Source organism: Cephus cinctus, unplaced genomic scaffold, assembly GCF_000341935.2.
Source record: "Cephus cinctus unplaced genomic scaffold, Ccin1 Ccin1_scaffold0129, whole genome shotgun sequence".
Taxonomy (NCBI): domain Eukaryota; kingdom Metazoa; phylum Arthropoda; class Insecta; order Hymenoptera; family Cephidae; genus Cephus; species Cephus cinctus.
In genome coordinates, this window is record NW_014332862.1 from 438203 (window position 1) to 464525 (window position 26323).

The 26323-nt window shown below is 42.7% G+C and overlaps 2 protein-coding genes across 14 annotated transcripts in view; one reads left to right on the forward strand and one right to left on the reverse strand.

Moving 5' to 3' along the window:
* Nucleotides 1-631: 631 nt before the first annotated feature.
* The window catches only part of LOC107262933 (sodium/potassium-transporting ATPase subunit alpha), a 40073-nt gene continuing 14381 nt past the window's right edge, over nucleotides 632-26323 (reverse strand). The window contains exons 1-10 of one of the 8 annotated variants that reach the window (XM_015729631.2): nucleotides 25141-25281; nucleotides 14777-14857; nucleotides 13149-13274; nucleotides 11332-13057; nucleotides 10965-11201; nucleotides 10591-10892; nucleotides 8978-9072; nucleotides 2044-2218; nucleotides 1709-1941; nucleotides 632-1608 (exon numbers count right to left, since the gene is read on the reverse strand). In XM_015729631.2, the coding sequence (XP_015585117.1) occupies nucleotides 1488-1608; nucleotides 1709-1941; nucleotides 2044-2218; nucleotides 8978-9072; nucleotides 10591-10892; nucleotides 10965-11201; nucleotides 11332-13057; nucleotides 13149-13274; nucleotides 14777-14857; nucleotides 25141-25152 (3108 nt within the window). In that variant the 5' untranslated portion in view covers nucleotides 25153-25281 and the 3' untranslated portion in view covers nucleotides 632-1487. Of the gene's footprint in view, nucleotides 1609-1708; nucleotides 1942-2043; nucleotides 2219-4408; nucleotides 4504-8977; nucleotides 9073-9954; nucleotides 10050-10590; nucleotides 10893-10964; nucleotides 11202-11331; nucleotides 13058-13148; nucleotides 13275-14776; nucleotides 14858-24228; nucleotides 24253-25140; nucleotides 25295-26323 lie in introns of those variants that run through there. The other 7 variants (XM_015729630.2, XM_015729629.2, XM_015729628.2 and 4 more) reach the window with 7 other exon arrangements.
* LOC107262935 overlaps nucleotides 13288-26323 on the forward strand; it is a 31781-nt gene continuing 18745 nt past the window's right edge. For 4 of the 6 annotated variants that reach the window (XR_003058336.1, XR_001536564.2, XR_003058332.1 and 1 more), the window contains exon 1: nucleotides 13288-14104. The gene's annotated coding sequence lies outside the window, so the exon portion shown is untranslated. The remainder of the gene's footprint in view (nucleotides 14105-26323) is intronic. The other 2 variants (XM_015729641.2, XM_025080286.1) reach the window with 2 other exon arrangements.

Genomic DNA, 26323 nt, shown 5'->3' on the forward strand with positions numbered 1-26323 from the left:
CCCCCACTAACCGCTTCACCCTCCTTTCGATTCTTATCAGTACCTTAGGATTTATAACCACGGATATTGCGTTCACGGTCTCGGGGCGTGCCAATCTGGCAAATCGGCTCCTGTCCACATTCCGGTTGTCCATTCTCTCACGTGACGTTGGGTGGTCGGCAGCTCGTCACCTCCGGGACGTGTTCCGATCACTACGTGAACGTCGCTGTCAAGAATCCCAAATGATCCTTGGCTTCCATCCTTGGCCATAACCTTCCGTTGCTGTGGTAGGACTGACGGGTCCAAGTATCCATAATCCCTGTCTGTTCCAGATCCTCATCCGCATTTACGTTGAACGCAAAGGAAATATCAATCCTAGTGCGCCATCTTCTTAGGGTAACAAGCTCATCCATCACGATCAACATTGGTATCCTAATCGTTGTCACACTCCTTCCTCTAAGAAGTACCTCGTGACGTCGACGGAGGGCGCCAGCATCGCGTTATTAGGCCCATGTCAAAGGTCATAATCTCGTTCACCCAATCGCTTCCCCGGATCATCCTCCACTTCCGGGACCTGAAGGGTGCTCGAGCGACATCTATTCGAGAACACGATGATGACAAAGGATAAATAGAAAGAATCAAGGACACGGAACACTCTCAAGATCAAAATTATTATAAGGTTACTCCTTCATATCATTCGTACTCCATGCATCAATCGATTCTTATCATTCATTTCGTTTATTCCAGTTTCACGTTCCTCGTGTTCCTCGGCCGATGTCCAACGCTGTCCGGAAGTCTCTTCCTCCGGATGATCCTCTCGTCGACCGGCCTGATCGTACCGCGCGCGCGTTAATACACAATCTTGGCGAAGAGTCAAGGGACCCTCCTCTCTCTCTCTCTCTCTCTCTCTCTCTCTCTCTCTCTCTCTCTCTCCCTCCATTAATCGACCAACTCCCTCACCTCCCCCTCTCACTCTCACACTGTGATCCTGATCTTAAATATAATCTCAACAGCATCCGCCGTTCCTTCGCCAGCTTAACCTAGCTTACCCCCTGCACAAAACCCAGCCAGGTTCTCTCACTCTGGTAGCCGCTCTAGAATGGCGGCGACGCGTGAACCTTCGATGCAAGCAACCTAAAGCCAAAAGCGACTCGGCTAATAATTGTCCTCGAGCCTCCCAAGGTGGAGCAGTACGATTAGAACCCAGTTAGCACGCCCCGTGTAAAATCTGTAAGTGTCTCTACATACGTATACGCGTACGTGTACCCGCCCGCACCCGTACCCCGCATACAGGTTGTGTACATATGTGAGAGAGAGTGTGACGTAATTAATTATTATATCATTTTTGTTTTCCTTTTTTCTCCTGTCGTTTTCTCTTTTTTTTTTTTTCCATCGTTTTCATTTTCTCCGTTTACTCGCGCTCTCGCTCTTATTTTCTTAAAGGGGGTGTGGTGTTGTCTCTGCTGCGCGGGCAATGCGTATGTGTCTCTCTCCTCGTGGCGACGCGCTTAGTAGTAAGTTTCTTGCTCCAACCAGCCGCCGGGATTTCGGCGCAGGTAGAATCGTCTCGTCTCGTCGTAGATGAAGATGGCGAGCATGAATGGCAGGGCTGGCAACCACCAGACGAATCTGAGGATACGGAGGGTTACGGTTTGATTATTTTGATTTTTATATGGGATCGAAAAAATTTTAAAAAATCTTTATCTCGAAATAATGTCTTTTCACTTACTTCAGGGGGAACATGCGGAGACCTTTGTCCATGCCGGGTGTGTAGCTCAGGAACGCGGCTAAGGCTGTTTCGAATATCAGCCCGAAATTGAGAGCCCAATTTCTCATTCCCTGATGGATGATGGAATTACGACGTGTCTTGCAGACGATCAAATCGGCCCACTGGACGATGACGATGGACACGAAGAATGCTGTGTGGCAGGTGAACTCGAGCGTCTTGCGATCTCTGTAGGTCTGTTGTGAAAGTGGATGATTACAAGCGAGTACGAATTATAATTAAATAAATTTTTCAAAATTTGCATTTTTCAAGTCATTTATAATCTGATCAATATTTACCCATTCTTGGCCGTAGCTATCTTTAAGATCATTGACGGCCTTGGAGTCCCACATTTTCCGGATGCCGAAGAGTGTCGTCGGAAGGAAACCATTTTCAGCCATTATCACGAAGTAGACGAAGAAGCCAGCCGCTGCTTGGATCATGCCAATTTGTCCATACGCCATCGAAATCAGCCTAAAGGAAATAACCCATTAGCTATTATGGTCTGTGGGATTATTTGAATTTCGCGGGGTGGAGAATAATTTACAGGGAAGGCCAGTGCTTTTTTTTTCTTCTTTTTTTTCTTTTTTGTAATTCAGCGGAAAAATGTGCATGACAATTTTTCTTGTGAGAGAGCACGCAAATTTTTTGATCTTCCATTAATTCACACGGGAGTCCCCTGAAAATCTACAAGCTTTCATTGGCTTCTGTCTTTTTTTTTTTTTTTTATTAACCTAATTATTTATCACTAATGCGCTTACGTAGTTTAGTTAGTGTTAGAAGCGGTAGATACTGGTTATCACAAAATGCATTACTTACCACACGTCGTGACGCTATAGGCGGAATGCGAGATTCTTCACAACGAGACATGCCCAGACATACGACACTCATAACGCTTTCTCACGATTTTTTGGTCAAAGTATGACTTTTGAAATTTTTTACGGTACAGACTGTACAGTGCACTTCGTTTCAAGTGAAATTCGAGTTCAAGTATTTTGATATTGAATACATTTTTTTTTTATACGTAAACCGTGAGAATTCGTGTTGACACACAGAAGTGAATACGTAATTGCATTTTTTCTGCAATGTGTGTACAAAGACCGAGTATGTATTGTACAGGGCGTTTCAATTGACATTTCAAAAATCGAGTAACACGTAAAATGTGATTCCAAAAATCGTTTCGTCTTTTCTCCCTGTACAATCAATCACTCTATCTTCCTTACGTGCTCTTATAGTTTCTTCTCGTGGTATATAGCGGGTGGTACGGTGGTAGAAAAATTAGAGAGCACATTTTTTTTTTGATTCCGTCACCAATTGACAGTAAGAAAAATGTTAAAAGACGAAGAGTAAACAGTGCGTGAGGAAAGTGAGAGAGAAATTGAGGAATCGAGAGAAAGAGAGAGAGGGTAGGACGGAAAGTGAAAATGAAGGTAGCAAGATTTTTTTCTAAGAAAAGTGGAAAGCGGGTAAGTGAAGAAAGGAGAAGGGGAAAGAGATAAGTGTAAACTAGAGAAAAATTAACGATTCAGTGAAAACGATAACGTTAATCAATTTTTCAAACACACCTCGACTATTTTCTAAAAAAAAAAAAAAAACAATGGAGAAAGGAGAAGGGGAAAGAGATAAGTGTAAACTAGAGAAAAATTAACGATTCAGTGAAAACGATAACGTTAATCAATTTTTCAAACACACCTCGACTATTTTCAAAAAAAAAAAAAAAAACAATGGCGGCGCATGCTTCCTAACTAAAGATGGCTCAGGTGATCGGATCTGTCATTTTTTTTTTCAAATTCCTGCTTTTTTTTTTTTTAAACTGTGCACACAGTCACAACTATGAACACACCATCTAGACTAACGATCAATTATCGCAATTCTATCTATGAGTAACACGTGTAAAAGGCCATTAGGCAACGGACTCTAAGAAATAAAAAACTAAAGCATTCGGCATTCCCAACATTGTATATCCCTAGTACAATTAAGTTGCTGTGCTACTATGAGTTCCAAGAAGAAAAAAAGAAAAAAAAAAAAAGGAAAAACTAAGAAAATCTAATTCCTAAATGTGCGTGTACTTTGCGTATACGTGTCAGCTGTAAGTTGCGTAATTCAATTTTTTTGTAATCATTTCGCACATACAGATTTACGCAGAAAGTAATATGCACGTACGAGTATATCTGTATATGCGCCAAAGAAAAACATGTCAAAAATTTGGTTAAGTGGCCAAACGCGCGTGTGCAGTGAAAAATATTTGTCCTAAAAAAAAAAATACAAAGTACTATTTTTTTTTCAATCGATGCGAATAAGAGCGAATGAGAATGCGAGTTAACAAAAAATAAAAACGATTTTTTTACTTTTACTTTTCTTTTTCAAAAAAATCCGTGCGACAAACGACGTCATCAAAAATCATTAATTCTCGGGTTGCATCTAGGTATTGCTCTATCGTCCTACGGGACAGTGTCTAGTATTCGAAAAGTGTCTTATCTGCCGTCAATAAATTCGATTTTTTTTTTTAGTACAAAAAATCGATAACCAATACTCGAAAAAAGCATTTTCGAAAAAGCATTAACAAAACGTTTGACCACCCCCTTTCAAAAATTTCTTTAAACTGTCTTATAGTTTTGAGTGCAGAATTTAGATAAATGCTCGGTGGGTAATTAGGAGACCCACCTTCGGTTGACAAGATTGTCTCTGTAAGGATCACGCGGCTGCCGTTTCATAATGTCCGACTCCGGTGCCTCGTAGGCTAGCGAGATGGCCGGCACCTGCCATCCACCATTAGTTAGAAAAAAATATACTACCCCTATTTTCGTGCGGGCGTTGAAAAAGGCTCGAAAATTACACTAGCGTACTTTTTTTTTTCTTTTTTTTCTTTCTTTTTTTTTTTTTCAAGTAAACTTGTACATTTCGTTCGCGGTCACGGGAATAAGAATACTGGCTAGACCCCAACAGTACCGGTTCATCCCTCAAACGTAAGTTCGCGATCAACAATATTGTCTAAATAATTTTTCATCTGTATTTTTTTTTTCATCTCAAAATTCTTCCCCCTTATCTGGTCCTCGAATGATCCGACAATGTTGGACTAACGGCAGGTAGAAGGTCGTCGGGGCGATTGCGAGTTCTATTTGAAGCCTGGAAAAAGGACTCGCCAGTATGACGTCATCGGTGCTGATAAGCGAAGTGAGAAAGGATGATACGCAAGATAAAAGTTATCAAAGCATTCTAGACTAAGTCCTTCGTCCAGGTAGTTACGTTCCTTTGCTCCTTTCTTTTTTTTTTTCTTTCTTTTGTTATCTTTAACCAATTAATTGTCCCATACGATTAACCCGCTTTCTTGTACGTGGCCGTCTGGTTATTTGCCTTTTTGAAAGATTCTCTCTTTTTTTTTTTTCCTTGTAAATTTCCCCATTCCAATTAAGGTCTCTTGCTCTCCTGTCAAATCGAACGTCTCGTTCGCCGTCACTTTTTGCTTTTCTCGATGACATCTCGGCAGCGCCCTCTCAGTCGTTCCTCGCTTTTTCTTTCTCATCTAGTAAAGATGCAGTCGCAGTGGGAGAAGGCAGCAGCGCAATAGAGAATGTATATAAAATTTGTCGATAAGGCGATAAAGAAAACTGCATTGGAAGAGATCCTCGAGAGAGTAAAAAAAGTTATACGAGTGCCCGTAGTATAGCAGTAGTGGTGGTGGTGGTCGGTAGTAACAGTAGATAACAGTAGATAATATAGATAATAGAGGCAGCAGCGATAGTAAGTAGGTAAGTAATAGATAGTAAGTATAGTAGATAATAATGATAACAACAACAACAACGATAACAGTAATAGTCAGATAGTTATCGTTGTTGTTGTTGTTGTTCGAAGAATTTTTTCTACTATGAAAAAATATATGTATATATATATATATATATAATGTCAATGACAATAGCTACCTATACGGTATGATACGTAATACTAAAAGTCTAGCAAAGGTCTGAAGTATCTATGGCGCAACAATTGTCAGCTGTAACTCGCTACCAGTTAATAGTCGTTAATATCCACTAATTGGATTTAATTAATACACACATATATATATATATATATCGACACGTAAATCACTTGACAAATCCTGTTCCCCGGTACTCTCGACTCCAAAAAGTCATTCGCTCTTCCGAAGATGGTTCACTTTTTTTTTTAATGCAGATTTCCGAAAAAATTTCGATTTAGAGCACTACGAGGATAAGACTCGTTTTATCATGTTTCCTTTTTTTTTTTTTTTTAATTATGACGTCATTCTGTATTATCGGACTGACGTCATCCGATTCCCACCCCTTGGGTACGTGATCGGTTTTGAGGAATGATGATGGATTTTTCGTATGGTCCATTTCCTGCCGCGAGTCACGGCCCAGAGTTGCCAGCCTTTTGATAAATTTCACTATTTCCTTACTCCTTGTATTTGTTTATTTATTTATTAAATTATTTCACATAAATTTGTTTCTTCAAATTCTCTATCCCATTGGCAGTAACGCATTTGACGTTTTTATGAGATTTTTTTTTTCGAAAAAATTAATATCAAATAATGCGTGGAAGAAATACACAAATTGACTTGTAAAGTGATGGGTGGTTAGCAACTCTGATTTTGACTTATTGGATCGACGTGTATTTGACAGGCAACCAGGAACAATGGATACAATGCTGATTTGACAGTTCTGTCGTGTATTCAGTCACGTGGGTCAGGGCCTAAAATATGTGTAATAGGAGCGAAGGGTTCTCGAGATGGATAACAGAGGCAGTATGTAATGAGGCCGAGACTGAATTGTGTCGTACGGACTTTATCTGCAGTTGATAATAACTTTAAGAAAAATAAATTATCCTATAATAGATGCTTCAACACTGAGGACGGAAAGAGAGCTTGAATTAATAAGAAGAGAAAGTCGAGCGCATTGTGTAAAAATACGAGAATTGTACGTTAGAGATAGCGAGAGAGAGAGAGAGAGAGAGAGAGAGAGAGAGAGAGAGAGAGAGAGAAATAAAAGAAGTAAAGTTAGAAATAGGATTAGAATTTCATACCGAGTTTCAAATGGTTGAGTGACAATGAGTGGCACATGGATAATGTCAGTATGTGACAGTGACAGTAGTATGATTAGAGATAAGGATGGAAAAAGATAGTACAAAAAAGGAATGAGAAACATTCGACAGCAAGATACAGCGATTTTGATAAATCTTTCATTCGAAAGTAGGATGTGAGGAATTTTTTATGAGACGATCTTCCAGATGGGATGTTAGCTTGTGGGGTTTTCTGTTTCTTTTTTTCTTTCGTATTTTTCCCCTTACGAACACGTGACATGCGTCTGCCATTACGATCGACCTCTCCCTTTCGTAAAGTTCTCCAGGAACCGGCACGAGAGGAATTTTCAACGTGAATCAGGCCAACGTTGTGCCTTTCACGCGAAAACAAAGGAATGATATATAAATGTGATGATCGATGAAAGAACTTTATGAAAGCAGAGCCATAAACTTCATAAATAAATAGATGTTCGTCTTACCTTGATTAAACGAAATTACATCCATGAGGATTCTGGGTTTTTGTTTTTTTTTTTTATCATCAAAACAGGCAATACCGAAGAAATAGAACGAAGAGAAAGGAAAAGAGAAATAATAATTTGGCTTGACACGTGGGGACGGTAGCCGATCTTTTGGTTCTACCCGATTTGCGTAGATGTCGCTATGGTCGACTACTAATTTTTTTTTTCTTCTCTGTAATTTGAATATACCGAGCAAATGAATAGTAGAAAGTAAATTGAATATATTGAATAAGTCATTGATTCAGTGACAGAGCAGCGACCGTCCGTTAATGTTACATAATGGAAGTCGAACCGATTATTAAATTATTGTATAAGAATAAAAGAAGAGTGTCAGTTAATTGAGTGTATAGATAAAAGATTCCCTTAGCGAAAAAGTTACCAAAGACTTGACTGACGTTTACCTTAATTATCATTTATGTAGCGCGTGAGATTGATCGAGCAGGAAAGGCAAAATTTGGGGTTGGTCGGAGAAAATTGAAAAAAAAAAAAAAAAAAGAAAAGAAAAAAATGGTACAAAAAATCTGTATGCTTTGGACAACGATTACATTAAAAAGTGACAGATCGAAGCCGATAAACTTTTGGAAAATTCGAAGAGAGTTACAGATCAAATTTTTCAATAATTTATGAGTATCAAGTTACTAGAGGGTCGTTCGCTATTTTTTTTTTTTTTTTTTTTTAATAATAAATTCCTGGGTCCGACGCACCCGAAATTTTACCAAATCCTCGCTCAAAGTCCCAGTGTAGGCTGGATTGCCGATTGACCGTTCGTGCCGTCAGTATTTTTGAAAAGTGTCAATGGCGTTAAAAAAAGGTGTACCGTGAAGCGAAGATAACATGAGAAATAGAGTAACTAACTACCATAGTATAGTAATCATAAGATTAATAAATAACGTATAGACAAGGAAACGTGGAGATCGTCGCGTAGAGACAATGAAGTGACTTTGATGAAAAAAAAAAAGTATGTCTGAGCAGAAAATGGAAAAAAAATCAACTAGCACGAAATCCCTGTAAATAATCAAAACCCAACTACAGCCAAAGAGCATGTTCGTGGAATGAAGATTAAGGTGGTTTGCCTAGCCTCATAAAAATAGTATTCCAATTTCGCCGAACACCCAGTATATGACTCATTGAAGAACTATTGCCCAGATAATTTAATAACCCTCTTTGAGACAAGAAAAAAGGACAGAAATTCATCCCGTAGAAAATTTTCGTTTAAGTAACGAATAAAAAAAAAAATTAAATATTCCCAGGATTTTTAATTAAAAAATAGTCGTAATTAACGCTCGACGTGAAAGAGGTGTCTCTAAGAAATTTCATTAACTTTTACGGCCTGGAAGATGAGATATGTTAAGAAATAATATAACGTTTTTAATGTGCAACCTATATCTATGCAGTGAAACTTTGACTACGTTTGTTTCATTTATTTTGTAGATGGTAAATAATTTGGAAATTTTACACGCAACGCTGTTAAAAGCATCTGCGAGGAGGAATGCAAAATTCAGATACGTATCTTATAAATATTCCCTTGGTGATCAAACCACCCCAAACGTCGAAAATGATTATTTTCGAATGACAGTTGTTGAAAGTTAATGAAAAGTAAAGACGAAACGTAAAAACGACGATCTCCAAATCCCTGTTACTCCGCTGTTATCAGTGATTCGGTATTGTGTTGATGTGTTACCTTTCGTTAACTAGCTTGTCAGTGAACGGGTTTCGAGGCTGTCGCTTCATAATATCACTCTCTGCCTCCTCGTAGGCTAGTGAGATGGCGGGTACCTGATACGTCACATTATCAATGAGCTCACAAGTCAGTGAAACCGTTGAGAGTTCACCGCGAGATGCATCGCGAGTGAATCGACCTGTAGAACAAGGCTTCGTAGGATAGGTTAGGTCGCAATTGACAAACCAACGAAATACCTGATCGCGTCCATGAACGAACTTGGATTTCTGATCAAATAGGTCGAGACACTGGCGAAGCATCGTTTACAAGTATTAAAAAAAAAAAAAAAAATAGAAAAAGAAAAATTAAATAATAATATAATTATAAATTATAATGCCGAGACTGAGGGAGGAGTGATGAATTTGAAAACGATTGCAAGTCGTTGAATGTGAATGAGGTGATTGTGTGTTGAGGGGTTAGGGGCAAGGGCCAGGGGGGAGGAATATTCTTTGATTCTCGTGTGTGGATCGGACTTTCTTTCTTTGATTTTTCCTTAACCTTTCTTGAAGATGGATACGCTGCTCCTGTGAAATCGATTAGTATAGACTGATTGAGACTGTCCGAATGTAATTTTGTGAGACTTGAACTCTTGAAACGAGCTGTACAACGGGTATGGGTTGTTCCGACAATCTCAATGATATATATAAAAATAGTGAAGTGTTGTAAAAGTGATTTTCAATGAGCAGCAGTACCTCGAAGTCAAAAAGATCATAAGGTGCTCGTCGACAGCCTGTTTAAAAGGTAATCGACCAAGCGATACACGCTATTGTCTAATCTACAGAATTCTCTAGCATGTAACTGTAGCGACCTTTTATAAGGAGTTCGAACTCTGGCGCGTCTAATATCTCGCAGGACCGTAGGCATTAGACAGATCTAACCTGAATGGGGTTCGCTACGGTCTTGTTATCAATTGTCGAGCAAGCTACTGTTATCGGAACCTTTCGTTGACGAGGTTGTCGCGGTAAGGATCTCGTGGCCTCCTCTTCATAATGTCGGACTCCGCAAGTTCGTACGCCAAGGAGATCGCGGGTACCTGGTAATCACCATTTTCCACCCTTCAGTTGGTTTTCTGCACGATCGCTCTGCACTTGATCCTCTTTCTTTTTGCTCTGAGATAGATATCTTCTCTAGCGATCCACTATTTAATTTACACACTCTTCTCCTAGCGATCCTATTTTAGCTCTGGAGTATCGTTAACGTGAGCGAATTATTTGGTCTCGTTTCCATGGACCCCGAGGATCGTTTTCATTATCTTGGATGTTCTTATTAACGCGCTCTTTATCAATTTATCCCCAAGGTGAAAACGTAAGCTAAGGCCCGTACCGCAAGGGGGTGTGAATGGGTTTTGGGTATTTCTTTTTTTTTTCTTTTTTCTTTTAAGGGCTCCTGAAAAGTGGCAAAATTTTTCATTAAGGTGGACGCAGATCGATCAAATATTTTTCACCGAGGAACTTTAGTCTTTTGGACCGTCTTGAGAGCCATGGAATTATCTTCGGTTGATCATCATTAGCCTTTGAGGATGATTGATCGACCTGCGTCTTCGGGGATCGTTCACCGTCCCAAGGGAAACTCACCATGTCGGTTCCCAAGTCGATGCAAAGAATGGTGACGGTTCCGAGTGGCAGAGGGATGTCGCACAAGATGAACGCCAGGAAAGGCGAGATTTCAGGGATGTTGGAGGTCAGGGTGTAGGCGATAGACTTCTTGAGGTTGTCGAAGATCAAACGGCCCTCTTCGACGCCGGTGACAATGGAGGCGAAATTATCATCGAGAAGAATCATGTCGGCTGCCTGTTTGGATACGTCGGACCCGGCGATACCCATGGCAACGCCAATGTCGGCCTTCTTCAAAGCGGGCGAGTCGTTGACACCGTCACCTGGGATGAGCAAATGATTACACGTCGTGTTCAATAATTCTCTAAGGTAGGTAAGTGGCAATGATGGAGTACCTGTTACGGCAACAATGGCGCCCATTCGCTGGCAGCCTTCTACGATGATGAGCTTTTGCTGGGGCGAGGTACGCGCGAACACAATTTCGGTGTGGTACCTGAGGATCTCGTCCAGTTGGTCGGAATTGAGTTCCCTGAGTTCGGTTCCATGGACAACGGCAGCTTTCGCTTCGCGTGGATTCACTTCAGACACGGGAATGTTCAGACGCTGAGCAATGTCCTCGATAGTTTCATTACCTGGGGAGTAAAGAGGACAGTGAGATACAATGGGCTTGGCCAGTTGGCATCTTTGGAGGAAGATGAGTATTCGCGTTGAGTAGTGGGAAATCAATAGAAGAATGGGGGAAAGATAGGTAGTCGATGATACCTTCAGAGATAATGCCAACGGATTTGGCAATGGCTTTGGCAGTGATAGGATGGTCACCGGTCACCATGATGACCTTGATACCAGCCGAACGACACTTGGCAACTGCGTCCGGCACCGCAGCCCTGGGCGGGTCGATCATGGACATGAGTCCCACAAAGCGGAGTCCCTCGCACGGGAAGTTGGGATCGTCGCTGTTGAATTTGAAGCCAATGGGGAACTTGTCAGACGGGAGCATGAAGTCGCAGAAGCCGAGGACACGCTCGCCGAGACCTCCGAGCTCGAGGTAGGCATTGTTGAAGGCCTCCTTCATCTCTTCGTCGAGGACCTTCTCCTTGCCGCCGATGAAGATGGTGGAGCACCGGTCAAGGATTCTCTCTGGTGCACCCTTCATCACGAGAAGATAACGTGGATCATTAGGATCATCGGTTTCGTGTATCGACACCTGGTACTTGTTCGTCGAGTTGAAGGGGACCTCGCAGACTTTCTTGTTGCGCTTACGAATTCCCATGACGTCGCCGAGGGCAAGTTCCATACACTTGAGTAGAGCAGCTTCAGAAGCGTCACCGTTAACCTCCCTCTTCAGGATGGGCTCACCGTCCTGACCTGACTTGAACTCTGCCCTGTTGCAAAGGGTTGCGATCTTCGCCAGGGCCTTGAATCCCGGGCTCGTCCTGTCGTACTGAACACCAGATTGATCTTCGGTAGTGTCAGCTTCGATTATCTGATTATCGAACCACATGTGGGCGACGGTCATTCTGTTCTGTGTGAGGGTGCCAGTCTTGTCCGAGCAGATGGTCGAGGTGGAGCCGAGGGTCTCGACAGCTTCCAGATTCTTGACCAAGCAGTTCTTGGAGGCCATCCTCTTGGCGGTCAGCGTCAGGCACACCGTGACGGTAGCAAGCAAACCTTCGGGCACGTTCGCAACGATGATACCAATAAGGAAGATAACGGCATCGAGCCAATGGTAACCAAGGATGAAGGCAATAAGGAAGAAGGTCACTCCCAGGAATACGGCAACTCCCGTGATCAAATGGATGAAGTGATGAATCTCCTTGGCGATCGGAGTCTCTCCAGTGTCAAGGCCAGATGCTAAGCCAGCAATCCTTCCCATTACTGTCTGATCACCACAGCAGATCACCACACCTTTAGCCGTGCCTTCGACCGCGTTCGTAGAGAAGAAAGCGAGGTTCTTCGTCTCCAGAGGATTCTCGTTCGTGAACTCCGGCGACCTGGACTGGGGTTCGGATTCGCCCGTGAGGGAGCTGTTGTCCACCTTGAAGCCACGTGACTCGATGATCCTTATGTCGGCTGGTATACGATCGCCGAATTTCACTTCCACCACGTCGCCGAGCACCAGGTCCTCCGCGCGCAAGGTCAGCTTCTCTCCTTCTCTCAGCACAGTCGCGAATTGCGGTACCATGTTCTTGAACGACTCCATGATCTTACTGGACTTGCTTTCTTGATAATAGGAGAATATGCCTGTCACTATGACCACCGCGGCCAACACGATTCCCAGGTAGAGGTTGTCGTCGTTTGGATCCTCGCTCGTCGACGCTTGGATCGAGTACGCGATGAAGCAGAGGATCGCGCCGATCCACAGCAGCAGGGCGAAACCGCCGAAGAGGTTCTTGCAGAATTTAACCCATTCCGGCGTCTGTTTAGGTGGGGTCAGGGCATTGGGTCCGTCCCTCTCCAGATTCTCTTTTGCTTTTGCGTGGCTAAGGCCCTGCGAACGGTTATCATAAGTTTAGCATTCGCTTCCTCGTACACATCAATTATATTTTTCAAAAATTCATTATTATTATTATTATACTCACGTTTTCGGGGTGTGTGCTAAATCTCTGGTAGAGCTCCTCCAGGGAGATTTTGTGGAAGTCAATGTCCAACTCCTGCTTCAGGTCATCCAAATTGTCCCCCTTCCGCTTTGGGTTCTTCCGCCGCGACTGCGTATCAAAACAGTTGCAAGATCAGTTACAAAAGTAATAACCAATCAACAAGCGATCCATCCTAACTGGCACTTTCTATTGGATCTTTGGGTCTTGGTCCCATTTCTACATTAAGACGTACATTCCCCAGTGCGATCCACTGGTATACCCCGAGCTTCCCAATTAATAAGTCGGCCTTATTAACCCTTTAATTAAAACGAGTCAAGCGAACGTCTCGACCAGTACGTCGTCAGTACAGCTTTGGATCGTGAGGCCGTCGCGACGCGTCGCATTAATGCGTGTTCGTGAAACTAGAAAATTTTATGAAAATTTTATAAACCCCGCCCCCCCCCCTCTTTTCCAATAAAAATTAAACGTCCCTACGTTAAACTAGAAACTAAACTTCGCAAGTCGTTGACCTGCGGCTCGATAACGGGTTTTAAAAAAAAATGTCAAGAGTGCCAGTTCATTTTGTGTTTATTTGAATCAATTATATCCCCGAAGCATGTTAAGTCATTAGAGCGAGTTAATGATCGCGTGCGATTTGTTAATTAGCAGTAGTACCACTTAAGTTGTGTTTATTCTAGTGCGTGAAGTTGTCGCTTTTTGTCAAATACAACAGTACAATATTTCATGTACTTCAGGCTGAACTTAGTCAGTGCCAGTTTTGACAAATAGTCATCGAGACAATATCGCGTGTTAATTCGTCGAGTGCATTAGGTTACAGTGCGTTTCAAAGAGAATACGTCTGCGACATTTACCAGCAGCAGCAGGCAGTAACGTTAGAAGAATTTTACGACCACGAGAGGATACAGGAAAATAAAAAGTCACCGAGACCTTGATGCGAGGTATCAAAGTTATCACAGTACAGTAATACCGCAGTAGTATTAAATTGCAAAAATAGTATATACAGTAGATACGACACTAGACAACAGTAGATATTGACGCATGCGAATGAAATAAGTATGGAAGGTAGAAGACATAAAAAAAAAAAAAAAAGAATTAGAAAGTTAGTACAAGTGTGTGGCCCTTGTCGTTGTGTCACTACCGAAAGTGAAGGTTGGTTGGTCTGCCCATTAAATATCTCCAGACTGAACTTACCGACGACAAAGACAAGAGGTAGAGAGGAAGTATAAGACGAAGAAGTAACGAGGCTAGGAAAGAAAGAGAGAAGACAGAAGAAGCGACAGAAGACGCGTTAGATAAGAATTTTTGCAAAAGTTCGAAAAATACGATTAAAAAATTAATTTTCATCGTGGCAGTAGTTGTAAGAATCGACGACCCACATTAAGTTACGAGAGTCCCGTGAGATATCAGTCATGGAAGATAGACGATCTCGGAACTCTCTGGAAAGGGACTGTAGGTACAGTCCCTCTAGGTTAAGTGACGAGAGTATCGCTAAGAAGCCCCCCTCTATCCCCCACCACCGCCACTCCAATAAAAGGCCCCAGAGCATCAGCAGCAACGGCAACAGCAGACCCAGCGATATTACAGAGAGCGTCTTCGAGTGCACTCGGTACCTTGAACAATCCGTCAGCAGTTTTGTTGTCGTCACGAATGTTGGGTAGCGTAGCGACCCTGTACGAATCTGAGCGGCCATGCTGTAAAACAAGTGCGTAAAAAAACATAATGAGTGGATGCGTGTGTATGCTGTAAGGATGGAAGAAAAATATATAGTCGAGACAAAAGAAATCGTGTGGGTATTAAAAAAACATATAACAAAAATTAATACGAACGATGACGATTGTAGACACGAGACGAGAAACTTCTTGCGTCAGCTGTACAGCTTGTGCGCATGCGCGCACTAAGAACGGGTACGCATGTGAATCGGTCGTAAGTTCGAAAATTGAGCTCGTGAATATCGTAAGGGAGTCAACGACGTAAACAGCGGCGGCCATAACGCAGTAAGGGGGAAGGAGGGTGGCCGGATTTCTGGATTTTCCGAGGGATGACTCAGAATAATTTAGGGCGACAGTATAGCGCGACTTTACCAAGTTGGAAGGGTCGTACGGTAGGGTGCGTGACGTCACTTCCTTTTCCCTGCTAACGATTCGGGCTGGTTCGTCTTTGTTTGGCTACGTTTTTTCACTGGAAAAAGGTGTCACGCGAGGAAGTTGAAACGATAAAACGGTAGCCTTGGGCACTCGATACGAATAGCGTCAATCTGTTTACTCGTTGCACGTAACCAGTACTTCCGGTCTCGATCGAAAGCGGATGCAGGTTCGTCAATGGGAAAGGATCACCGATGATTACGTAAATTTTTTTTTTTATCGGCTGACAGTTGGTATCGATTTTTTTTTTCGTCGGGCAATTGCCACTGCTTTGCCTACGAAAAGCCCAATCTACGCGATCTCACGACGTGTCAGTGACATTTTGAATAACGTAAGATCGAAAGGGCTTATCAAAAGTTTGACATAAAAAAAAAAGCATAAAATTTGATTAAATGTTATTCGATAAGAAACAAAACATTATTTCCACTCGAGAATCACACCGAGAATTGATACGTTTCCTCCGATCAGTCTACACGAGTGTATTTATAAAAGCTTTCGATCGTCATTCGACGAATCAAACAATAAAAACGAATTCGCATGACGCGGAACTAGTTTAAAAAAAAAAGTAAATAAAAGTAAACCCATCGGCGACGCGATTGAAATTCCCAATTAACGAGAGACAAATTAACGTCGCGACCCGCGTTAGGAGGGTGGCAGCTACTTCCGTTTGCGTAATCCACGCGGACTGATGATTTTCAACGCCTGACGTAATTACGAGTTATGGCGTTAAAAGCGTTGCTCGCTTAAAAGCTTCGAGCAATATTTTCATTTCAAATTTTTAAATATTTTTATTTGTTTTTTTTTGTCAAATTTTGTTAACCGGATACCGTCAAATGAAATTTTAATGCTCTACTAATAGCCAGTAGTAGGTACGTCAATTCCGCCCGTCTACTGTACATTGACGTATATATATATATATATACACCTACTGTACTATTTACCTATATCCACGATTACATAACATGCAAGATATCCGACGCCGCGCTACGATAAACTACGGATAAGCCTTTAATTATTCATAATTCGTTTGGGTTATCTGAAAGACAGTATAGAACAGTAAAAAAAAAAAAATAGAAATTACGAAACGCTCGTTCTCGAAAAACAAATCGACTATAAATTGGCGTATTAGAAAATGAAAAAAAAATTACAATTCTTTTTCTACGAAATAATTAATAAGTTTGCGTAATTTTTCCAGAACTCCTACAGTCCTAGTAAGCCTATACTCAGACGAGAGCGGAAGTGGTTGCGGCACGACGGGCAGGAACGTACCGCGATAAAGTCAGCTACCGTTTGGATATGATTTAACGTAATAATGAATAAAGGTTCCCCCACAACAAATATAACTCGTTGGGTCGTTGCAAGTCGTTTAGAAGCTGGTAACAGCTGTTGCAAATGTCAGCAAGAATTTATGGTCGACCCAACCTGTGACAGAGTCACGTACCTGGAATCACTTCGAAAGCTCATATTTCGATGATAAATTTACAAGAAGCTGCTACGGTCGTTTGAAGATTTTCCAAGATTGAGCATTGAGATTGAAAGGGGATGAACGACCACAAAGGCTTTTGGGGGTAGTTTCGCATTTGTGATATCCCGTGAAATTGGTAAAGAGTCAGTCTGGCTGGCGACTGTCCTCAAAGTTGAGTTAAGGGTTGCAGTAGGTTCGCTCGAGTGGACGCGGACTAGGGGGTGTGTAGATAAAGTAACGAGACATCTGGCGGCGGTTGGACGAAGCTAGAGAGATAGGGGCGATGGGAAAACATAAGGGGAGAGAGCGAGACAGACCACCATTTCAGCATGCGCGTCTGTAGTACGTGTGTGTAGAGGGGGTTGCAAAATATAATCGTGGGGCAGGTAAGGCGTCGCGTGCAGGATGCACGTTGTGTACACCCCCTGAAGAAAGTTATATTTAGTCTAATTTAGAATGCAACTCGGCGACTCGGCAATTCAGGGGTTACGAGGGGGGAGCAGTGTTCCCGTGCTCGGGGCACGGTACCACTCGTCGCCAGGGGTGCGGTGCAGGGTGCAAAAGGGGTTGGCGGGTCGATCGCGCTGGATGTAGCTCTAGGCTGGTGCGCATGCGACCCGAGGTCCTCTACTACCCCTCTGGAGTAACCTAGGGTAGGTGAGTCCCCCTCCTGCCCCACTGCTGGATCAATATCCAACCAGGCCATATCCCTTTTTTGGTCTCACCCGCCCCTACGGCCCCGCTGGCAACCCTTGGCGAGTAAAACCACAGACTGGCAGAACACCCTTTATACACTTATTTCGACTGTGAACTTCCGGTTGACCGATTGCTGACGCGTCGGGATTGCTTTCGAAACTTGATAGGAAACCTGACTGAGTTATGATTTATCCCCTTGCTTGCGCCATCGGTTTACTTCCGTATGAAAAAAGACAACCCCTAGCTGAGCTACCCTTACGATGTAACACGGCCCTCGGGATGGCTCGCCCTAGCCGCTTGATAGCCCAGTGACCCAGTCCTCTTATGCGCAGACCAGTCTGTGCCAAATTTTCGGTCTGACTCAGTTTCTCTATTTTCCACTTCCTGTTTCCTTAATTGATCCTGCTTTTCGATCCGGCAAAGGGAATGCTAGGAGAGTAGATAAATATTTTTATGTACAGTTATTTTATATTTTTCGTTATTCCCAAGGCAACGGCGAGATGCAGCAGGGTCTTAAATGTATGAGGTCACGGCTCGACCGGAAGGACTTTTGTCTTCGAGACACGTAAAAAGTTGCTCGCAGGGAATGGGGTGGTTTCTGAAAGGGATCCTATCGAGAGATATGCCAGCATTGGAATTAGGTAATCCTCCAGCGGGTAATTTGATGATACGCCACATATCCGGAATTTGGGTCTTGCAGGTCCTGAAGATCCCTTAGGCCCTATGTCTAATTCCTGTTACCAGAAGCTCCGAACTCAATCGAGAATGAAGTATAGATGTGTATCCGGCATAAGGCCATTTTGCTTTGTGAATAGTATCGCAGAGTGGCTTTGGCATGTTTCTAACCTGAGTATCCAGTGAACACACTTTATTTGAGCTAGTCAGCATTTTTCGATCAATGCCCATCGTCCAAAACAGGACCATAATAGTTTTCCAATAATGGAGTTGGCATCACTGTTCGGTCAAAGCCTAGGTCAGCCCAAAAAATAACATGAAGTTGGCTCATAAATTTTTACTATCTTGATTCCGATCTTCGGTCTACCTAACCATAGCAAAATTAAGTCGGTAGGATTATTCTTTCCTTGGGTTTTTTTTTTTTTTTTTTTTTTATTTATAACAGCAGAGAAAGAACGTCGAAGAGGAAAGCAAAGAGCTCAAAGTAGCGGCAACGCCAGTGGTAGCACATATTGACATAGCTGCGAGTTTATCAGATCCTAGTTTTGAAAAAGAAAAAGAAAAAAAGAGAAACAGGAAGGGATCGATTTAAGCCGTGTTTGGATTTCATATGGGGAAAAGCAAAGTCCTGAAACTAGGTTAGGTTGGGTCTTCGACGCACCCAGACAAACTTTCCAACTCGAATTACTTGAGTAAGTTTCTCAGACTGATTGTCAGTCTCTATTTAGTGTGTTTCGAATAAAGGAAAGTTCTCGTTGGGACGTTACGTACTCAAACTGTAAATTATTGATGAAACCCATGAAAGCCCTAACTTCTTCAAGAAAAAAAATCAAATTAGATAAGAGCCCTTAAGGAGATGGGTAGCATCCCTTAGTTTAACAAGTATCAGAAGTATATATATATATTTCAATTAATTCAACCGACAACCTTCTGTACCTAGTATTCGCGGGTAATTCGAATATCAGTTAGTACGGTGGTGCGGGGGTAGGAGGGGGGCGAGGCTACTCGTATTATTGAAATTTTTTGTAAAATCACAAAACACGATAATGTCCAACGTAATGGAGTTATATCGATCGAGGCCATTAGAGCTCAGCAGTTTAACTCCAGGAACGTTATAGATGGGTGCCAAGGCGGTCAGAAAGGGGTGCATTTTGATAAGGGTCGCCCAGTCATGCGATTTAAATTATATATGTTCATCGTACTGGACATACACCCTTCTGGTCTACCGATACACCTTACTCAGGTTTCCTAGTGAGCGGCGTGACTTTCTAGGGGTTGTAAAATGTCAAAGGAGTCACTATCTACCCCCTGCGACGTCTGTATCAGCACGTAAAATTGATCGCGTAAAGGCGATCATTTAGCCCTTGTGGACAGACCTTTCGTTTTTACAAGCAGAAAATCTTTACACACGATTTCACTTCATCCCTTATTTTGTTTTAGGCAGACACCCTTACGTCTTATCCACAAGGATATGAAATACAAATTTTGTGAAACGCTGACGAAAAAAGAAATATGACCGACTTTGCACGTGCCTGTGGTTGTTATTATTTAACAAGCGGCACATCCCAGTGCGATGCTTTCTGAATATCTGGACCATTTTGCAGATTGGTTCAAAGATAAAAACGATCGTTCATTTGGTAATTTACATAGAGAGCGAAACACTATGTCGTAAAGCTAAGAAATGGCAAAGTCGATTTAACGTTTAAACAAATGAAAAAATGTAGCCAAATAATTTATACTTTTTCAAAAAGAGTCTTGTATGGTTGGTAATACGTTTGATAAAGTAGCTAAACTACTTGACACCAGGTATAAGAACGAGGGAAGTGGATACACAACTATGCTACAAATTCCAAAGTAGTTGGTTATTTTTGGTCTTTGCCCCTGAGAGACTTTGACGGACACATAGTACGCGCTGGTATATACATATATATGTCAAACATGAAAACGACCCAGCATAAGATTATGTTCGATCTCAAGATAAAATAAAGTTCTTCTGGCAGTATCGTATTTTTCTTGATATTTTCACAACAAACCCAAAATACAAAGAACGCGTTTCCACAGAAGGATCAGAATTTCATAACCCAAAAATAATCTACACTGTAAAAAAAAAACCGTCCGGTCCTCGTTTCTAGTCAATTTATTTTTGTTCCTCGTAATACCCGTGAAACCGGCACAACTCAATAAACCGTTCAGTCGTTCCCAGCGCGATTCCTGTAGCAATGAACAATTGCGTAATAAACCGGTACAAAAGAGGATTCGCGTAGACGACAAAAGATGAGGAGTAAATGTGCCTTTGGGGATGATATAGAGCTGTTAGAGGAACCAGATAGTACTGGTCCGCAGTAGTTTGAGAAGTGAGAGAAGTCCGGAACCAGTGATTGCACGGAATGAAGTCATCCAGCGACGGTCACGTGTACAATGAATAGACGTCGTTTGTAAGTGCAAACGAGTCTCGAGGCTTTGCGCTTTCATGTAAGAAAAGGAGAGACTGATAATTCCATAAGTAAATATGAAATTCATTGGAGGAGACAGCGAGGAGATCCGAGTAGGTACTGATAAATAGTGATTTTAAAATAAGGTGTGATTACATAAGCTTATCGGTAAATATTCCAATAGCAAAGGAAAACATACCGTAAAAAAAATTCATTCTACTCTCATCTAAAGCGTTAATTTTTTTTTTTACACGAGTACCTTCACCGCTTTCTGATATTCGTTACTTTTTCTCTTTTTCGTAAAGATTCACACGTGCCGTGATTCCTCGTAAAACGCGACGTGATTCCTCGAGGCTATAGAGAAGAAGTCGGTAGCCCATGGAAAATTGAAGTCAGGTATGAGTCGAGCGGACCTTTTTTTGTTATGACTACGCGGTCGCGTAGGGTATAGAGATAGGTAGTAGCTGGAAAGGAGAGGATGAAATCCCTTTAGTAAACAGTCGCTCGAAGCAGCTTGGAATAAGGTTGGAAAATACGTTGAGCAAAATTAGATATAGTTTTTTGGATTTTATCTTGAAGTCACGTGTCCGGCATCTATGGAAACGAATTCGTGCGAGTAGTCGAGGCGTACGAATACGGCTGGACTCGGCTTGTGGCGTAGTCATAGGTCACTCGCGGACGAGGCTTTATCGGCCTACAGGGGAACGCGAGGCTATAAGAATACGAGAGTGGTGCATTATGGGTGGCCAATGACCGCTTGTTGTAACGTAGTCTAGGGAAACAACGCTCCCAAGCCGAATCCCTATAAATGCCTAAGCAGAAGTCTTTCAAAGTGCTAATTAATACAAGTGGATTTTCTTCTTTTCTTTGATTTTACGGTTGACTCTAGAGTTTTATGACTTTTTGTTGGACACGTATAAATATAGATTCGCGTATCTGGTAAGAGGAGCGAGTACATAAATGGAATCGGTATCGGCGGAATCAAAATGTCAGATGAATTATAAATAGGTTACGATCGATAAGCGCCCCAGAACTCAACTCGCCGTCGGCGCCATCTAGTCTGCAGCCCTTTTTGTCTTCGGCTGTTACTACCCCTTCCCGCGACACGAACCAACCGAACCCTCCTACTATTATCGTCTTTCATCATGTCCTCCTTTAATTTCCTCCCTTTTCTTCACGTTTCTCTTACTTTAGTTAACTTTTGCCTTGTGTGCGATTAAAGACGGTGACGTAATCGCATACGAGGTGCAAGAGATGATCGTCTATCTTCAAAGACAAAGATGCGTTTCCTCCATTCCGGAAATCAAAAGTCTGACATTTTGAGCGGAAATAAGTAGGCATGTATATATAACATGATCGCTCGGGGTAGAAGTGCAAGTGGGGTGTCTGAGGAGGGATGGTCGTTATCACTTGACTGATTTCGAAGATAAATTTCAACGTAGATTTGTGAAATATTGGATTGATTTAAAAAAATATTTTTTAAATCTCCGTCACGGTCCTTGTCTGTCGGATAGAAACAACGAAATTGAAATACTTGTAAAAATGAATTATTTCGAGAGCTTTGGTTAATTTCAGTATTTAACTAATTGCCAAATTACGCAATTCAAGGTTTAATTTGTATTTTTCAATGAATTCAATATATACTCCAAATTTCCACCAGGAGTAAGATAGGAAAAATTTTTTGATAATACCGATAAAAGTTAATTAAATCTACAAAAAAAAATTGAATTAAACTATAATTATTTCAAGGAGACCCTGAGTTATTGAAGCACCACGGCGCTCTGCTAAATTACAGTTCCACGTTCCACGTTCCCAAATTCAGTCTCTACCTATAACCATTACAATCTCAGGCATTTATGAAATTTCACTAACTGTTAGTAAGGACCGCCAGACAGTTTTATAGGAGCAGTCACGGGTTGAGTGTAAAATACAAAATTTGATCAAAGTTGGCTTTGGGTTAGACCTACGGAAGAATGATTGGGCTGTGGATGAGCTACCGGGAGTAGAGGGGCCTGGAAGAAATTTCAATGAATGGAAAACGTTACTAAGGGCCTCTTAAAAGAATCGACCTTTTCAATTGACGTGCCCGTCCTTGGACATCGTCACGAATGGACGAGTAGAACGGATTGTCCGACGTACAGAGACAGACAAACAGAGGAATTTGTGTCATAACAGAGAGAAGCGATCTGTCGATTCGGTGAAAAAAGAGGCTCCAGGATGGTTGCCAGAATTTATTGTTTTTCCTCATTCCGTGAATTCTATCTATCGAGTGACGAAAAACAAGATGGCTACTTGGTGAATCTATTGTCAACTCGCGTGGAAAAGTACAGGTGCAAAGTAATGTGAAGCGACTTCGGTCACCGTCTGCGCCCTCTATACGTGCTCAAGTGAGAATTCAGGGATTTTGTCGTCGAGGTAATGTTACCAGGGTTGCTTTGGAGTAAAACGGAGGGTGGTTTATAGCGACGACGTCAGCGCGCAGACTCGAGACTCCTCGCGAAAATCACTAGTTGTGGAAAAATTGGTGGAAAAATTCCACGACGTTTCGACTGCTAATTTCTTCCTCGTAAATTCATCGGGACGACGATTTCAATATCAGGACAATAATTTTAAACTATACGAAAGTAGTTATTCACGTGTATTACATGATCCATGGATCTTCCCCAAAGGAATTGATTAATTAAATTTGGCATTATCGATCGATCCTCAATTTCTCTCTAATTACGACGTAGATTATAAATTTGTTGATTCGTAAAAACAGAACGATTGCTGGCAGCTTATGAATAATTATTCAGTTCATTGTGTACGCATGCGCAGAACTGTCAGACAGTTTTACATAAACGCCCTATGACTTTTTTATGTAAAATAACGAAAATCCGAATAACCCATGATTCCTAAATATCGTACGGAAAAATTGTATGAAGATATTCAAGACTTTTCTGTGAAGAAAAACAGTTAGCTAATCGTAGCGCACAAAGTTATGATCGGTACAGTCGCATCGATAAACGAAATCAAATGAGAAAATTGTGAAAAAGCAATGATATACGTTATGCCCTATCAAAGATATCAAGTTAAGGATTATTTTCAACGACACTTGATAGTAAAAGAAATAATACGAGTTCGAGGCTACGAGTCGAATGGCTGACGATGTGGAGGACGAAAATCGACCCAGTTTTGATATTGAGGCGATCGTCCAATCGTGGAATCGGCAAGTCTCGAGTATCCTCGGGTCGAGCTTTTGGCCTGACGAGGAGGAAGACACGAGCAGAGATAGCGAGGAGAGAGGCTTTGCAGCAGCAGCAGCTAGGAATATGCGCAGGCGCGTTGACATCAAGAAATCACTAACCTGAAGAGAGAAGAGCTCATGCCAGTTTCCATGAAGCGACAATTCACATGAAAATTTTCTCATTTCTCACGATGAAAGGAGTATATTCAAGCTTTAATGATTCGCGCCAGCATCTCGTGAAAGATGGCGGACTTTTTGGGATAGCCGAGGGGCCTTTCAAGACTAAAGTCAATAATGACGGGATTCTCTAATTTTTCTTTCTTTTTTTTTTGTAAAGATCACAAGAACAATCCAAACGCCACCATTTGGACCAATCGATTGAAGCACTCGCAAGGGATGTTTGAGAATTGTCACTATGATAAGTTACCATGTTATCTGTGCGTGTCGCTCCGCGAGCTACACCCTTTCTTCTGATATCACACCCTGACCGAGATCAATTGGCACTGACAGAAGCGATCACTGCGAAGCACTAGTAGTAAAATGGCCTCGAGCTTTCCTAGAAACTTTTCGATGCTTTCGACAGTCTCTTCTCGTCTCACTCTCTCGCACTCTCCCAATGCTTAGTCACCCACCCACCCTGTCTCTACGGATCGAAGGGAAGCTTTGAGCAGCAGTTGGACAAGTATCGCGGGGTGCACGATACACTCGGGTGTCTCGAAAGCTTCCGAAAGCTTTCAAAGGCAGAACCCTCGATTATTTTCCGAGAGAGAGAGAGAGAGAGAGAGAGAGAGAGAGAGTGCGCGGAGAGAGAGGGGTGGAGGGTGGAAAGCTATTCCCACCCGAATCGATCGGGAGTCGAACGACGACGGATGAGAGACAGAGAGAAAGAGAGAGAGAGAGAGAGAGAGAGAGAGAGAGAGAGAGAGAGAGAGAGAGAGAGAGATAGCGAGCGAGAGAACAAGAGAGAGACAGAGCGACTGGAACTCGAGCAAGAATTTCTTGAATTCCTCTCTCGAGGAATCGAGAGAGATAAAGAGAAAGGCCCAGAGGGAGTAATGAGAGAATGAAAATTCCTTCGTTCTTTCTACAGGTCGAATCCATGAGCTGGCAACACTATAAAGGATCCCTATCCACGGCCAGTAGGCATCTAAGAATGGCCATCCATTCTCAGAGCAACTAACGGCCAGTCAAAGCAAACACACTCTCGACGACTTCCTCGCGTTAGCTCGGTACTCCACTACCTTACCATTGCCGTGTAGCTGCCGGATGTCTCGGGTATATAATGGGTACGGACTCTCGGGTCTCGTTCAGTGAAGGAATCGGAAGGAACGACACAAACCTTGTCACCCATGGCTGCGGCGAGCGGTGTTCGATGTAAGAGAAGTTAGCAGCGCGGCTTCGAGTGGACCAGAGACTGACTGGCGTTTCGTGCCGTGGAGGACCGCCGGCATCATCGACCCGTCCTCCCCACTCCGAGGACACAGTTACCCCCACCAGCTACTCAGACAGCCCCCACCACTTCCTCCTAACCCGTGAGTCGCCCCACCCGTTCAAGCGCGCAAGCTCGGCGATGAGGCCAGTGGTGCTCAGCCAGCCGGTGGACGAGTCATTTCGGGATCTGGAAGCTCCCGCTATTCTGGTAGATTTATATTACTCCTTTCAATATTCCCAGTTGAGAGACAGTGCCTCTGGATCTGTGCTAGTGGGCTAGACGCCACACGACCGATTCTCCTCAGCTACCCCAGCTTTCCTCTTCTTATACCAGTATTCCGCTTCTTCTTCTTCCTCTCGATCCCTTTCTTTCTCGCGCTCTCTTACGCCCCTGTAGCTGTGCTCGTATCCCGCTTATCTTTCCCTGACTATCCGTATTCCTTCCTCTTCCTCTTCTCGGAGCTCGGCAAGAATCCTGTGCCATTCGGTTTGTCGATTATTTCTCGTTGCGCTGGCGGACCGAGCGCTTGACTGATGGGTTGTCGAAACTTTTACTCCTGGATGTTTCCCTTCGCCTCTTTATTTATTTTGTCTTTTTTCTTCAACTCTTCACACAGAACGTCATTTCCTGGTTAGCTCGAAGCAGCGACGATACCAGCTACTGCTTTTGAGAGCTTAGCGAGTCTCTTCATTAGGTGAGTGGGTTACTGGGTCTCCGACTGACAGTGCAAGCTCTCATCCTACCTCGGTATACTGGACTGCGGTAGTTTGACTAGGGAATATTGCTTGTTCGCTCAATTCCATTGTTTGCCCAAGTGTCGGTGCTGCGTGGCGGGTTAGCTCTTCCTGACAGATTCTACTACACGCTCCCGAGAGTTAGTTAAAAAACTCTTGCGACGTTTGCGCGATATCTGTCAAAGGGAAATGGCTCTTTGTTACATAATGCAGTATGTGCACGTACCTCGTAGGTATAAACAAACCACGTTCTTCCGTTGGGCATACAAAGGTTTTACGAATTCGTTCGTGTGCAATGTCATTTTCGACACTGCTTTCGCGTCGGTTACGATGCAGGCAAAGGAGAACAGGAGGGG